This window comes from Malurus melanocephalus, unplaced genomic scaffold (assembly GCF_030028575.1).
Source record: "Malurus melanocephalus ecotype Western Australia unplaced genomic scaffold, MMel_1.1 scaffold_94, whole genome shotgun sequence".
In the NCBI taxonomy this organism is placed as follows: Eukaryota; Metazoa; Chordata; class Aves; order Passeriformes; family Maluridae; genus Malurus; species Malurus melanocephalus.
Window position 1 is genome coordinate 934,515 of NW_026623326.1, and position 12,454 is coordinate 946,968.

The following is a 12,454-nucleotide window of genomic DNA, read 5'->3' on the forward strand; positions in this document are numbered from 1 at the left end:
CTCAGATGAAAGAACAATGAACTAACCCATGAGTGGCCTGTGAGTCACTGTGATAGCAGCTTGCCATAAGCCATTCCTTTTCCATGAGATCTGAGAAGCAAGAGTTGCCAATGTCCCTCTCCAAACTGTCCCAGAATATGTGGATAGGAGATGACTGGAAAAAGAAAGAATAAGACTTTTTCTYTTGGTCTTGTAAAAGAAGGAATAGTCCTATCTCTCAGCTTCMAAGGAATAGAACAGGACAGAAGAAAAAGTTCTGTTCTTTACCATCCTGAAGGAAGAAAAAAACCAAAGACTCAGGTCTTGCCTCCACAGAGCCATAGGAAACATGGTAACCATTTAAAGATCTGGATGATTTTGTGCTTCTTCCCTTAATGACTCCACTTCCTCTCTGAGCTGACTTTGCTGAGCTTCTTCGACCCCAAGAGAGAAATGGCAGGTGGAGATGTTGGCATGATCCCAAGAGCCTAACAGCACTGACACAGGAATTCTCTGTCTTAAGCAAATCGTGAAACTTTTTAATATCTCAGTACTTCCAGTTGTTAAATGGGTTTAGGGATAATGGCTGGTGCATCAAGGTCTAATTATCTGTAACGCACACGATGTACAGGAGGCACTTTGTATTGCTGTTGCATATCAAGTATTCTGACTCTGTTTCTTACATTTTAATCATTTCTTCAAAACAAGTGTTGCTAAATTGTTTCAATATGGGGAAAAAAGAACCTAGTCCAAACTCAATTTTTGTAAAARTACAATTATAACTGCTTGCTTATTTACTATTTTATTATTAATACCGAGCAGCTGGCAAAACACACAATGTATGTGGAAGAACCCAAGGATTCAATCCCAGATAAAGAAAACACTAAATAATAAGCACAAACTAGTGCTCACTTCCGGTATGGGACTGTGCTGATAAATTGTCCTAGCTGGACAAGGAAGGATATTGAAGGGCTGCAATTCACATGCCCAATTGGGCACATTTCTACAGTATTCAGCAGYTTTGCTCCATCAGAGAGGTCAGTCTCAGCCCCCTCTGTTTCATTTGGGTTCCTGTTTGCACATGGTGAATGGTGGGCAGAAGGTCCATCCAGACCTGATCCTGGCAAGAGCCAGGAGACTTCCAGGAGCCAGGAGACTCTTGGACTTTGTAAGTCCGCAGGCCTCAGGCTGGGGATTGGGAAAGAAGTCCTGTGACTTGAGAGAAGTTATTTCCTCTTCAGCATGGCTCCTATAGCACAGGCCTGCCAAGACCTCAGTCCCCAACTAACAGAGAATCATTTAGGTTGGAAAAGACCTCTAAGATCATCAGGTCCAGCCATTAATTCACCTTGCCAAGTCCACCACTGAACCACATCACTAAGGGCAACATCTGTTCATCTTTTAAATATTTCCAGGGATGATAACTCAACCATTGCAGATCCTCCTTGGCCACAGCCAAAGAAGATCAAGAGGTGACGCCACAGTGCTGCAAGAGTGGTGAATAAGGAGATGTGTCCACGAGACATAAGCGTGTCTGTTTGACCTGCTTCAGATTTACAGAACCAAAAGTGCGTGTCTGCATAGCACAGGACTTTATGGCAAGAATGGATTTGGCTTTTCTCAGCAGGCTGTCAGCTGGGGCAAACACCCCCAAACACTGTCTCCCCTCCCCAACAACCTCCCCTGCAGCCCCACACAGCACTGYACCATGTCATGCAGCCACAGTCCTGTGCCCCACAATCAGCTTGTGAAACTTGGCTAACCAGTGCCACACACAGCCCCACCGTGAGCAAACCCAGAGACTTCTTGTTCTCCTGAGGATGCTGCAGAGTGTTTAAGCATTGTGATCCATTGTTTACTGAGACAAGCCCCGCAGCCGTCATGCAATCTCCCTCACTGAGAAAGATAAAGTGAATGCTCATGCATCACTTGCAGCTTCCTATGACATTCTGATCAGTATAATCCCTCTTTTCAGACAGCAAASCAAGCTGCATCTTGGCTCCTACAACCATTGCAGTCTGATGGGGAAAAAAACAACACCCCTTTGTCATCATTCAAGGATCCTTCAGTCTGCCTCCCCCACATCTGGTGGCAATTTTTTTTCACTATCCTTACAGTTATATGTCTCGATCAGCCACTTGTGCCAGCAGAGGTGGTGCAAGATTCAGGACAATTGTTTTCACTAGTGAGAAGGTAGAAGAAGCAGAAAAAGCAAGGCTAAAGTCTCCTTGAATTTTTCTTGCAGGTAACCAGATCTGCCTCAGAGTCAGAATGTCTGRCTGTGATGAACATCTGAAGCAGAAATTGATCCTCTTTGCTGGCTAACCAAAGGCTGAACTGGGGATGCCAGGCTTACRAGGACTCCTGTCCTCTGCACACAAAGCTCCCACCATGAGGCAGTCACAGCAAGGAATGAGAGAGCAGAGGCTGTAAATTCCTGAGTTTTGAAATTAGTTTGTTCTCATAAGGATCAGTGTTTTTAAATTGGAAACTGGTTAATAATAAACAACCCCACTGACTTCAAGAAAAGTACATATTCAGGATCTGACTGAGCTGAGACTTTTTGTGGGCTTTCCAGGGTGAACCCTGTATGATACTATAAGAATATTTCTTACGAGACTGCTAGTACTGAAGTGAACTTTATCAAAGCATAATKTCATCCTTGAATGGAAGGCTTTAGGAGAATGTGATATGTTAACACTCATCAGAAGCAGATGTGCTAAATAAATGAGGTCTGCTGYACCACTGCTGTATCACAAACTTGTTCAGTTAGGGAACTACATTAAGTATGATTTGAAATTGAAAATTAGATCTCTCCAAGGGATGTCTGTGTTTGCACTGAACCACAGAAAAAGAAGATAAGYGCTTCAGATTTCCACCCTGTTCCCTTTCTCTCATGTGTGMACAAGWYCMAAAAAAAAGTCATCAGATCTTTATRTCCTAGATCCAACCATTGTGCCWAAGACAGGMCCATGCACGTGCAGCTGTTAGCCCCAGTTAMACCAGTGGTACCTCTGGAAAATATCAGTGCTGACATGAGTTTTTCATGGCCTTGGTCCGTGCATGATACACGGGTGACCTTCTGGGCATTTGTGACTCTACTTCACCCAGCCCTGCTGCTGAGGGTGCCTCCCTCTCATCAATTCGTGGTCAGAGGCTCCTCCTTCACTGTCCTCCTTTAAAGTTTTAYCTTCCCTTACTCCAATATGTGAGCTACTTGATCACTCTTCTTCCTGAAGCTTCACTGCAAAGTGTTCCTTTTCTGTCCTGTTCGGCATGATTCATTTCATCTAAAGCGTTTAGTGAATAAAGGGCATTCTTCTAACCCTCCTTTTCTTCCTGAGGTCCCAAGAAACAGCACGCTGAATAATTTTTTCAATCAAATCTCATTGTAATTATTTGTGAAGTGCCTTGGACACCATTAATGAGGAAGTGTCAAAGAACTAGCGTCATTACTGTTGTAATTATGATTATGGAATGAAAAATATATTGAGAGCAGTTGGGTGTAATTTTCASAAGTTTTGCCTGAGAGCAATTATTTCCCTAACTACTGTATATTTATGGCTTTATCAGTCATAATAATCAAACAAATTCTAAATCAAATCAAAAGAAGAAACTTCTAGTTTCATTTGCAAAAGTCCTATTTTTCAATATTAAAAGGAAAATTGCCACAAGGTTTGCTTAATGGAAACAAAATCCATACTGAAATGCACTGAAATATTCCATACTGAAATATTCTGAAGCACAGGATGCCACCAGTTTCCAGTGAAGAAAAGTGTAAATCTTGATCAGAATTTCTTAAGGGGCTTTCCCAGTTGGCCTTTGGAGTTGATGAATGCTAATGTGCTTTTTTCCCATCAATATACAGTAAAGGGAATAATGTATTAGTGACCAATTCAACAATAGTGGGGGTGTTTGGTGAAATGTCAAGAACTTTCTAAACAAATAAATCATACCTTATTATCCTTCAGCCCACAGTTAAAACAGCTTTTGCTTTCAATACAACAAGCAAACACTTAGCTGCTCCCCACAGGTTCCAGTGTTTGAAGCTGGCCACATTTCAATAAAATGTTGTTTAAAGAAATAAAATATTGAGAAAATAAATAGCAAGCTATATTCAAGTCACCTGAATCACATTTATCTGGCAGAGGGTAATAATTACAGACATTCTGAAGTAAATGCCCGGACTTAAACACTCCCAAATGAAATAACTTTGAAAACCTGAGGCAACAGACAGAGTAACCTGTCTGCATCTAGGAGAGATTGAGGATTAGACAATGGATCAAATGCCACACATTGAGAATTCACACAAGCAGTGATGATGCAGTCTGCAAAACTGAGATTTGCAGTCCTGAGAAGATCTGAGATATAAGCTATTTAACCAAGTCCACCTCTGTCCTGTGCCTCAGCATGGAATCAGCTGAGGTGTTTTCATGGTGCAATTATTAAAACAGGGACAAATTATGCTCTTTCAGCTTGCCCTAACWGCCATGACCCAGGGGAAAAAGCCCTGAGAGACAGAACAGAGAAAAACCTGGGAAGTTATCATACTATTTCCTAAGCGTACTGRTTTAATGGATGAAATTAATGAGAAACAAATAATGGTAGAAACTTCAAGTGGAAACCTGTTTACAGCTCATTTCCAGTGAAGTTGTGAATGTCCAAATGATTCATGTWACACAGATGAGTTTGCAAGCTTCTAAGTACTTCCTTGGTAAACAAGAGCCAAGCACTCTGCAGCCATTACAAACATCAATGCATGTCTCTCATGGCTCTGGCTCTGCAGCAACAAACCTTATATAGTATTGACATGGAAGATGTTTCTGGTTTTCCCAAGAGGCACATTACAAAGGAGCTCCAAATGTCTTTAAGGAATAGCAAAGCCACTTTATGTCCAAGAAAGAGCGGTACAACAATGAACTATGCTGCTGGCAACCAGGACAGTRTGACAAAGGTACCGCTCAGTTGCCAATGCAGGCACTGATCTACTGGCAGTAAGACCCATACAGAAAAAAAGAGAAATCTAAACATGATTGACAAGAACTAGAAGCAAATTCTCTGGTGTTTGGCTTACCAGGGGTGGACCACAGGGGAGCTGTGCTGGGATGACAAACTGTTTTGTGAAATGGGACTTGGATGTATGTGTACGGGCATGTATAAATAAAAAGGGATGCACTGAGAATACACTTGACTTGTTTCAACTAAATTCTCAACTCRCTGAAAAACAAACAAGCATGCAAGATCTTTAATGTAGCAACCCACTAACAGTCAAATAGGTAGTAAGACACCAGAAACAGCCTCCTGGGAAGTAGAAGATCATTTTCTTATTGATCTAACAAGGGAAATCAAACTTTAACTGGATTTCCTATAAGCACAGAGTAGAACAATCTAATTATGAAAAGCCCAGACTGGGTACGTTAATATTGTTGGTGAACTGTACAATGAGCACCATTTATAAGCCCCAGGGAAATTGGGGCACCATTGTGTTAGTTTGGTACTGTGSAAACACACAGGACGCTGTTTGCAGCACGCAATTTCTGTCATGTCCCCAGGATCTCCATGCAGGCTGTGAGGATAAACCATTCAGCTCACAGCTCCTTCCCAGCCCCCATCTCTCCTGGCAGTGTAAATGTTATCTTTAGCATTTTAAGTATATCTAGAACCAGAATTTGTTTTCCTCAACTTGTCTAAACCATTTTCGCTACATCACAAGTAATGGCACAAATAATTTGGGGAATGAAGTCTGCAAAAAAATAGGCATTTCTTCAGCTCTGAACACAGCAAAAGTAAAAGCATTTTGCATATGTAGTCTCCTTTTTTTGCTTAAATCAGTAGGACATGTACTGGATTCTGTCTTTCTTACCYACTCCCACAGCAATACAAAGAGATACCAATTCAAACAGAGGGTTGGCTAGTGTGGATGAGATACAATAAGAACATTAAAAAAAAAAGTATTTTTTCTGGAAATAAGGGGAAAAATAGACAGAAAGAAGTTTTACTTGGATTCTTCTACAACAAGGACATTATCTGGTCAATGGGATGTTAAGAATATCCTCTATGGATGAAGTACAATAAAATRAGACTGAGCACAAGCAAAATGGGAAATGAAGACCAGAGAACACAAAACATGCTATGGCATCCCATTTGTCTGGTGAYGGGAAGCCTGGTTAGCAAGGCTGTGAAAAAGAAGCTATTCAACCCTTTTGTAACATRAACTGTTTTGTTAACCCACTCATTCTGGCAGTAAATTAATGTATCCCRTATGACTGAATGGTCAGAGGCCTTATTATTATTATGGCCCATCCACTGAAAATTGCTGGTGTAACATAATCCTTTCCCTTGGTGGTGGGAGCATCACAAGGGCTCTGCTGGGGTCACTCTTTCAGTCATTTCACACTCCCATTGTGTACCAGGTTGTGATTCATGAGTCAATGTATTTGGAGACCCACAGAAAGCTCATGAGCTGCACTGGTTAAGCAGAGACATCCTCAGAGCAATCAGGGAATACCACAAATATTTAGATTCTCCCACTTATCTCCCCTTGCAGCTTAAACCTGCATGTGCTGGCATTAGAACAGGGTATAGCTTTCAGAGAAATCAGATTATAAACTGAGATGTGGTTTTGAACATGTGAGCCCTCTTCTCCAGACCTTAAAAGCCATGTGCAGTGGAAAAAAGGTGCCTTTAATTTAATTCCTGTGTATTTTCCAGATGAGCTTTGCAGCAGAAAATACAAGATTAAACTGTTTCATGAACAATCACAAGGAAACAGGTGCTGCAAAAAAAACAATAACTCTAACTTGTGTTTAAGAAACTCAAATGATAATCTGGGTCATTTTCTTGATGCATCTGCAATTTCAATCTTTCTTTTGCAGAACTGTCAGATTCTAATTAACTCACCAGTTTTTTGCCCTCTATCATTGAAGAGAGGAAGGGAACAACAACAGTGAAAGAAGAAGACAGATTTTCCTGTGAAATATTCATGTCTGATTAAAACAAAGCAAACTGGCAGATTATGAGTGTGTTTACACAACCGTCGATTCTGCAGAGTAGCACTCAATATGAGTGCCAAGAAATGCCCACCAATTCCTCAACTTCGGGAATTGGGGCTCTTAATATTCCCTGCAGAATGATTTACCTCAGTGCTGGATTGCACAGACACATACTCGGTAAACTCCAAGTTTGGTTCTCCTGTTTAAAAGAGTGACATTTTTCCGTACCTGTAACATTCTCATTACTGTATTATCTACTGAACTGAATTTCACCGTGTTTTAACAGCAAGGGCTTCTCCTTTTGGCCCTCCCCAGTTAAAACAGATGGTTAGATTTATTCAGCAATTAAAATCAAGGTTTATTTACTGGATCAAGGTTAGACCCAGTGCCCTATCATGTAGGCTTAAAGATTCTGCTAATTTATTTTAATCTACTTACACCTTTAAGGCATGGATAATGGAAAACAGACAAGAAATCTCTTCAACTTTCCAAATTAAGAGACAAGAGTTTCTTCCTCTGTCAAGAATAGTAAAGCATTCTAGAATGACCCTAAAAGGTCAGCAAGGAAGCCTTTGACTACTTTCTTCCTGGAAACTCTATCTCAAAGGTCACAAAACCACAACTAAATTGCCTTTAGCAAAGAASCTAACTAGAGACACATTGCAAGGTACTCAATTGCCTTTAGCAAAGGATGTAACTAGAGATGCATTGCAAAGCCTTAAATGGGAACCAAAATCGATATTTCAACATTTAGGAGGAAACCATTTTTAGCAAGGAGACTCAGCAGCTGCTGATGCTGGCACACTGAGTTTAACACACTAGCCTGGAGTGAATTTTCACATAATGRTGGTACCAATATAAAGATCTACCTGTTGTGTGGATAAGTGGACAGATTATCCAGACAACTGAGGAGTACATGTGCATTCATGGAAAATCTGACTGGGATCAGGACAAGAGAAATTCCACGCTTCAAAAGAACAGTAAAAGAATTGGTCATTGCAACACAAAGGCCCCCTCTCACATTCAAGTTAAATGCCCAGATGAACAACAGAGAAACTACTAGCACAGGTGACAAATACATAACAAAACCAAACCAGGAATGCTACAAACAAAAGGGGAGCCATTCCCTGCAATTTTAAATCAAATTACTTCTCATGCATTCAAGCGTGTCCAAATTCTCTATCACATTTCACTTATTGTCTGGCTCCAGCAAGCCAGGTGAGGCATTACTGAATCCAGTTAGAGAAAAGGAAACTGAAACACAGTTTCAGCATGGCACAAGATAACAGGGAGCCTGTAGAGAAGTGGAAAATGGAGATTTTTAGACCAGTAGTCCCAAAACTGCCTGAATTGAGTGACTGATGTGAAACCTCAGAATTAAAACAGTGTAAAGCATCAAAAGGAAAATTATTCGTCAGGCCACTTYCCCATGCCTGTGGATCACACTTGTAAGGAAAAACAGCACAGACCAAACCTAAATGGATCATCCTAGTGGAATCTGAAAGAGGAATAGAAGCTCTTACCTTCAAAAGCAATTGTGGGGTGTTCTTTCCTAACACATTGCTGATGTTCAGCTTCAGTGTATTCAGGTACATTCTGTGATGCTGAGAGATGAAAAGCAAGAAGAAAAAGGCTTGGAAATGACAGGGAAATGGCCTTTAATCTTGAAACAATCATGACTGAAGGGCGGCTGCAGATCTAGCTTCCAAGACAGGACCGCGGAGGATACCTGAAATAAAAACAATTCCACTTTCAGAAAGGCAAATGCTTATCCAGAGCATCTAACATGGGTAGGGAAGGCTGGAGGTTCCCCTTTACTCCCAACTCCACCTGTGCTAAGTAAGGTAGCACAAGGTAATATTCCACAAACAGCAACAAAAAAAAACCCCAAAAACATCCAATTTACAACCATAAATAAGGGAAGTACACAGCTCCCTAAATATCTGTGTATCCTTGGGGTGTGTGTTTTACAAAGCACCTGGTGTGCAATGGCTGGCACTGACAACATGAAATCTCAAATATTCCAGGGGTAAATGTGTCCCCCAGTGTGTACACCTCCCTCCTCAATTTCATAATGTGTCCATGATAAATTCCATGCTAAATTCAAGTGATTACWAAGGAAAGACCATCATTCACCACGAAAACACATCTGAAATTAATAGGTGATTTATACACGTGGCCACTGGTGCTTTAAATGTCTTGAAACAAAACAAGCCAGTTTGAAGGTCTTGCCAGTTAAGTGCCAATTGAGGTAACATAAAAATTAGAATATTTTAAAGGGGGAAATGGTGAGAAGTGAGTTGATTGCTTTCATTATTATAGAAGGCTATAGCTCCCAGTCACAAGAGCTGAGGCTCAGCCAAAGAAGRGAATTCACCCTCAGGTGAGGAAAGTCATGCCTTTTCTACATGAGCTTTTTTAACAACAGTAGCAGTAAAGGTACAGCTCTAAAGAACTCCCCCAGGCCTACCAGGCCATAGACAGAGGATGGAGGATTAATTAGCCCTTGCCACAAGCTCCCCAAGATGATGCTGCATCTTAAGAAAATCTGCATTGCACAATTTAATCTTACTGGTGTGCATTTCATATTTTCCTATGTAACTTCATTCAATTACTGCAAACACATGGTTTCAAATAAATAGTGTCTCCTACTTTTAAATCTTAACTAGTGATAAAGCTGATTCTAATTAAGTTCACACATAATGAGATTTTCAACTCCTGCAGGTGTGATTCATAAAGTTAGTGAAACAGTCWACACCTGCAGTGCCTGATACCTCTGCTTGTTTGGAGTCCCTAAAACACTTTCAGTGACCTGAAATGGCCAGGCTGATGGCAGGTAACATGAAGCACTGATGAACAATGACAGGCTTRTGGCACGGAGCAAACTCCAATATAGAGGACAATATTGTGACATCAAGGAACTGGAAGAAGCTTGTAAAGATCCTGGGGCATCACAAGAGCAATAAGGGACTGCTTACACCAGAAATGGGAGAGAATTGGTTTGAGAAATGGATTCCGTGTTTTACTCTTAACTTTATTTCTCTGTTATTTTAAACACGCATAAAGATGAGTTGCCAGTGCATCCATTCTRCACGTCCTCAGCAGCAGCTCCATATCTCTGACTGAAAATAGCATTGGCATTCRGAGCTCAGGGTAGTTCTGGGGACTTGGTTTCCCAACCAGTGTGAGTGAGACATTACAGCATTTCACATTTTTTCCATTTRCATGCAGATTTTATGCAGTGATATATAAAATCCCCTTCCAGCTCTCCAAAAGAGGTTCTACAGCACTTCACTATGGAGGGCGGCTGTTTTTAAAAACACAGCAAATATAATGTTAAATTAAAAAATGGGACTGGCAGAAGGAAGAGATGTGAAATCATTTAAAGCTAAGGCCAGCATAGTGTTTAGTCATTAAGCACAAGCATAAAGCAGGGCGTACACTGCTGAGCACCGTGGCACCTCASATGATGGACATGTTGTGCAACTCATACTGTAATAAAAATTATTGATGATGAAGCTTCACATTATATTTTTAGCCACTGCTTTRAATGATCATTTTTTCTCCAGTAAAGATCCAGAAATGAAGCACAGCACAGAGTGAAGGCCAGGGAGATGCATTTTGTATAGCTTTCGGATACACTTAGACTCAAAGCCAAACTTTCCTTAGACAGGAGATGGTTGTTACGGGAAGTGCACAAAAGGCAAAAGGACTTTTTCACTGTCAGATATCCTTGCTGGAAACTGGAAGAGACAGTCATGGAAATCTCACTTTATGCATGCTCTACTACTCCCAGTGCAGCCATTACTGGCTAATCCTAGAAAGAAGGTGCTAGACTAGACAGATTTCTAGTCTGAGCCAATATGGCCATTTTCATGTACTAATCATCTAAACAATGATCTCAAGCTAAATGGAAAAAAAAAAATCTTAAAACAAAGACACATGATAGGATCCTATGCGCCTCTGGGGCCCKATGTGGTGGGCAAACAACAGATGAGTAAATTCAAGTTTCACACTAAACGTGGTCATGAAATGATAAAAAGTTGCATACAGGAAAGCTTGATAACATCCCACAGCCTATTCCATGCCAAAGCAGAGTACATTTACTAGTGTTTTGTCTGGACTAGTAGTAAAATGTGCCAAGTATCTGGATTTCTGCCATTTTCCCTGGGAGATTTTACCACAGTCCAAAAGACTTCAGCGTTCCTTAGAAAGCTGTAACCAGGATTTGGGGAAAAGTTCCATCTTCTTTTCCTTATGTCATAGGGAAATTCAAAGTGTGCATGAAAATAATGGTTTCAAACTTGAAAAGGAAAGTAATAAATGACCAAACCAAGGTGAAAAAGAAACATTTTTAAAGACTCCTATCCTCATCGTGTTCCATCTCCTCCGTCCAATTGCATTCATCAAATATGTGGAGCTTTCATGTGCTGGAAAGTTRAGGAAAATCAGTGTCATGTGCAGCCCTGAGTTGGTGCCTGCTGGAGTAAGAGTCAATGGGTAAATGCCAGCTTGATCAAGGGCAACACAAGTCAGGGCCCTAGAGCTGAACAATAATGAGAGTGGATAACACTGAAAAAGCTTAGTCCTTCAACCTGTCCCTTTTCAGGCTGCCTGGTTCACTTTTTCTCAGTATTTTAAGACTCTAACTTAGTGATTCCCAGGTGCTGCAAATTTATTTCCAAAAAGAACCCCACRCTGAAGCAATGCCATGTGCAAGGACAGGTCTGCTCTGTGCCAAGAGCAAGCTCATAATTGCCTGGGAGAGCCCAGCAGTTATGAAGTGTTTTAATTAAATGAAATGTTTTAAATTGACTGGAGGTGGCCAAATCCAAGCCTCCAGTTTTGCCCAAGCTGCAGATTTTCACTGTGAAGCCTGGAGTAGAACCAGTGCTTAGGAGTAGTCTCCATCCAGACTGCTAAAACACTGCATGTCCTAAGCACTGCCCAGACTAGTGGTGCTTTGCAGTGCTGGAACTTGCCCTGGCCTTAAGCCATTTTGATACAGTTAAATGCTATAAAAAGAGCTGTTCTTCTTAGACTCTCTGCTCAGAACAGCTTAGGGCTCAAGAAATCAGCTGTCAAGGTTTCAGTGCAGATGAGAGACAAGAGCTCAAATCCCTGGTTAAACTGAAATCTCAGACAGAATATATCATTTCAATTCTTTATTTGCTCATCTTGATGCATCTTTACCACTTTAGCTATTCCTCTCCCTGGTCCAATGCAGACACGTTAAAAAAAGATAAAAACGTCTAAAAATATTATCTGTCCAGTTTTATCTGTCTTGTCCTTCATGAAAGCCTGTCGTCTGAGCCCTGCACAGCCCCYGTTCCTCCCTTTTCTACCCCACACAGTGAATCCCTGCAGCCCTCTGACAGAAGAAAGTCAATAAATTCAGGCTACACTGTATTTGGTGAAATTTGCTCCACAGACAGGTATTTTGTAGAGCACCACTTCTGCCACCTTCCTCTTGTCTCTTAACT

General features: G+C 41.0%; 1 protein-coding gene across 4 annotated transcripts in view; it reads right to left on the bottom strand.

The window, feature by feature from the left end:
* SEMA5B (semaphorin 5B) overlaps positions 1-12,454 on the bottom strand; it is a 262,758-nt gene that overhangs the window by 119,821 nt on the left and 130,483 nt on the right. For all 4 annotated transcript variants that reach the window (XM_057368566.1, XM_057368567.1, XM_057368565.1 and 1 more), the window contains one exon: positions 8,495-8,700. In XM_057368566.1, coding sequence (XP_057224549.1) covers positions 8,495-8,648 — 154 coding nt within the window. In that variant the 5' untranslated portion in view covers positions 8,649-8,700. The remainder of the gene's footprint in view (positions 1-8,494; positions 8,701-12,454) is intronic.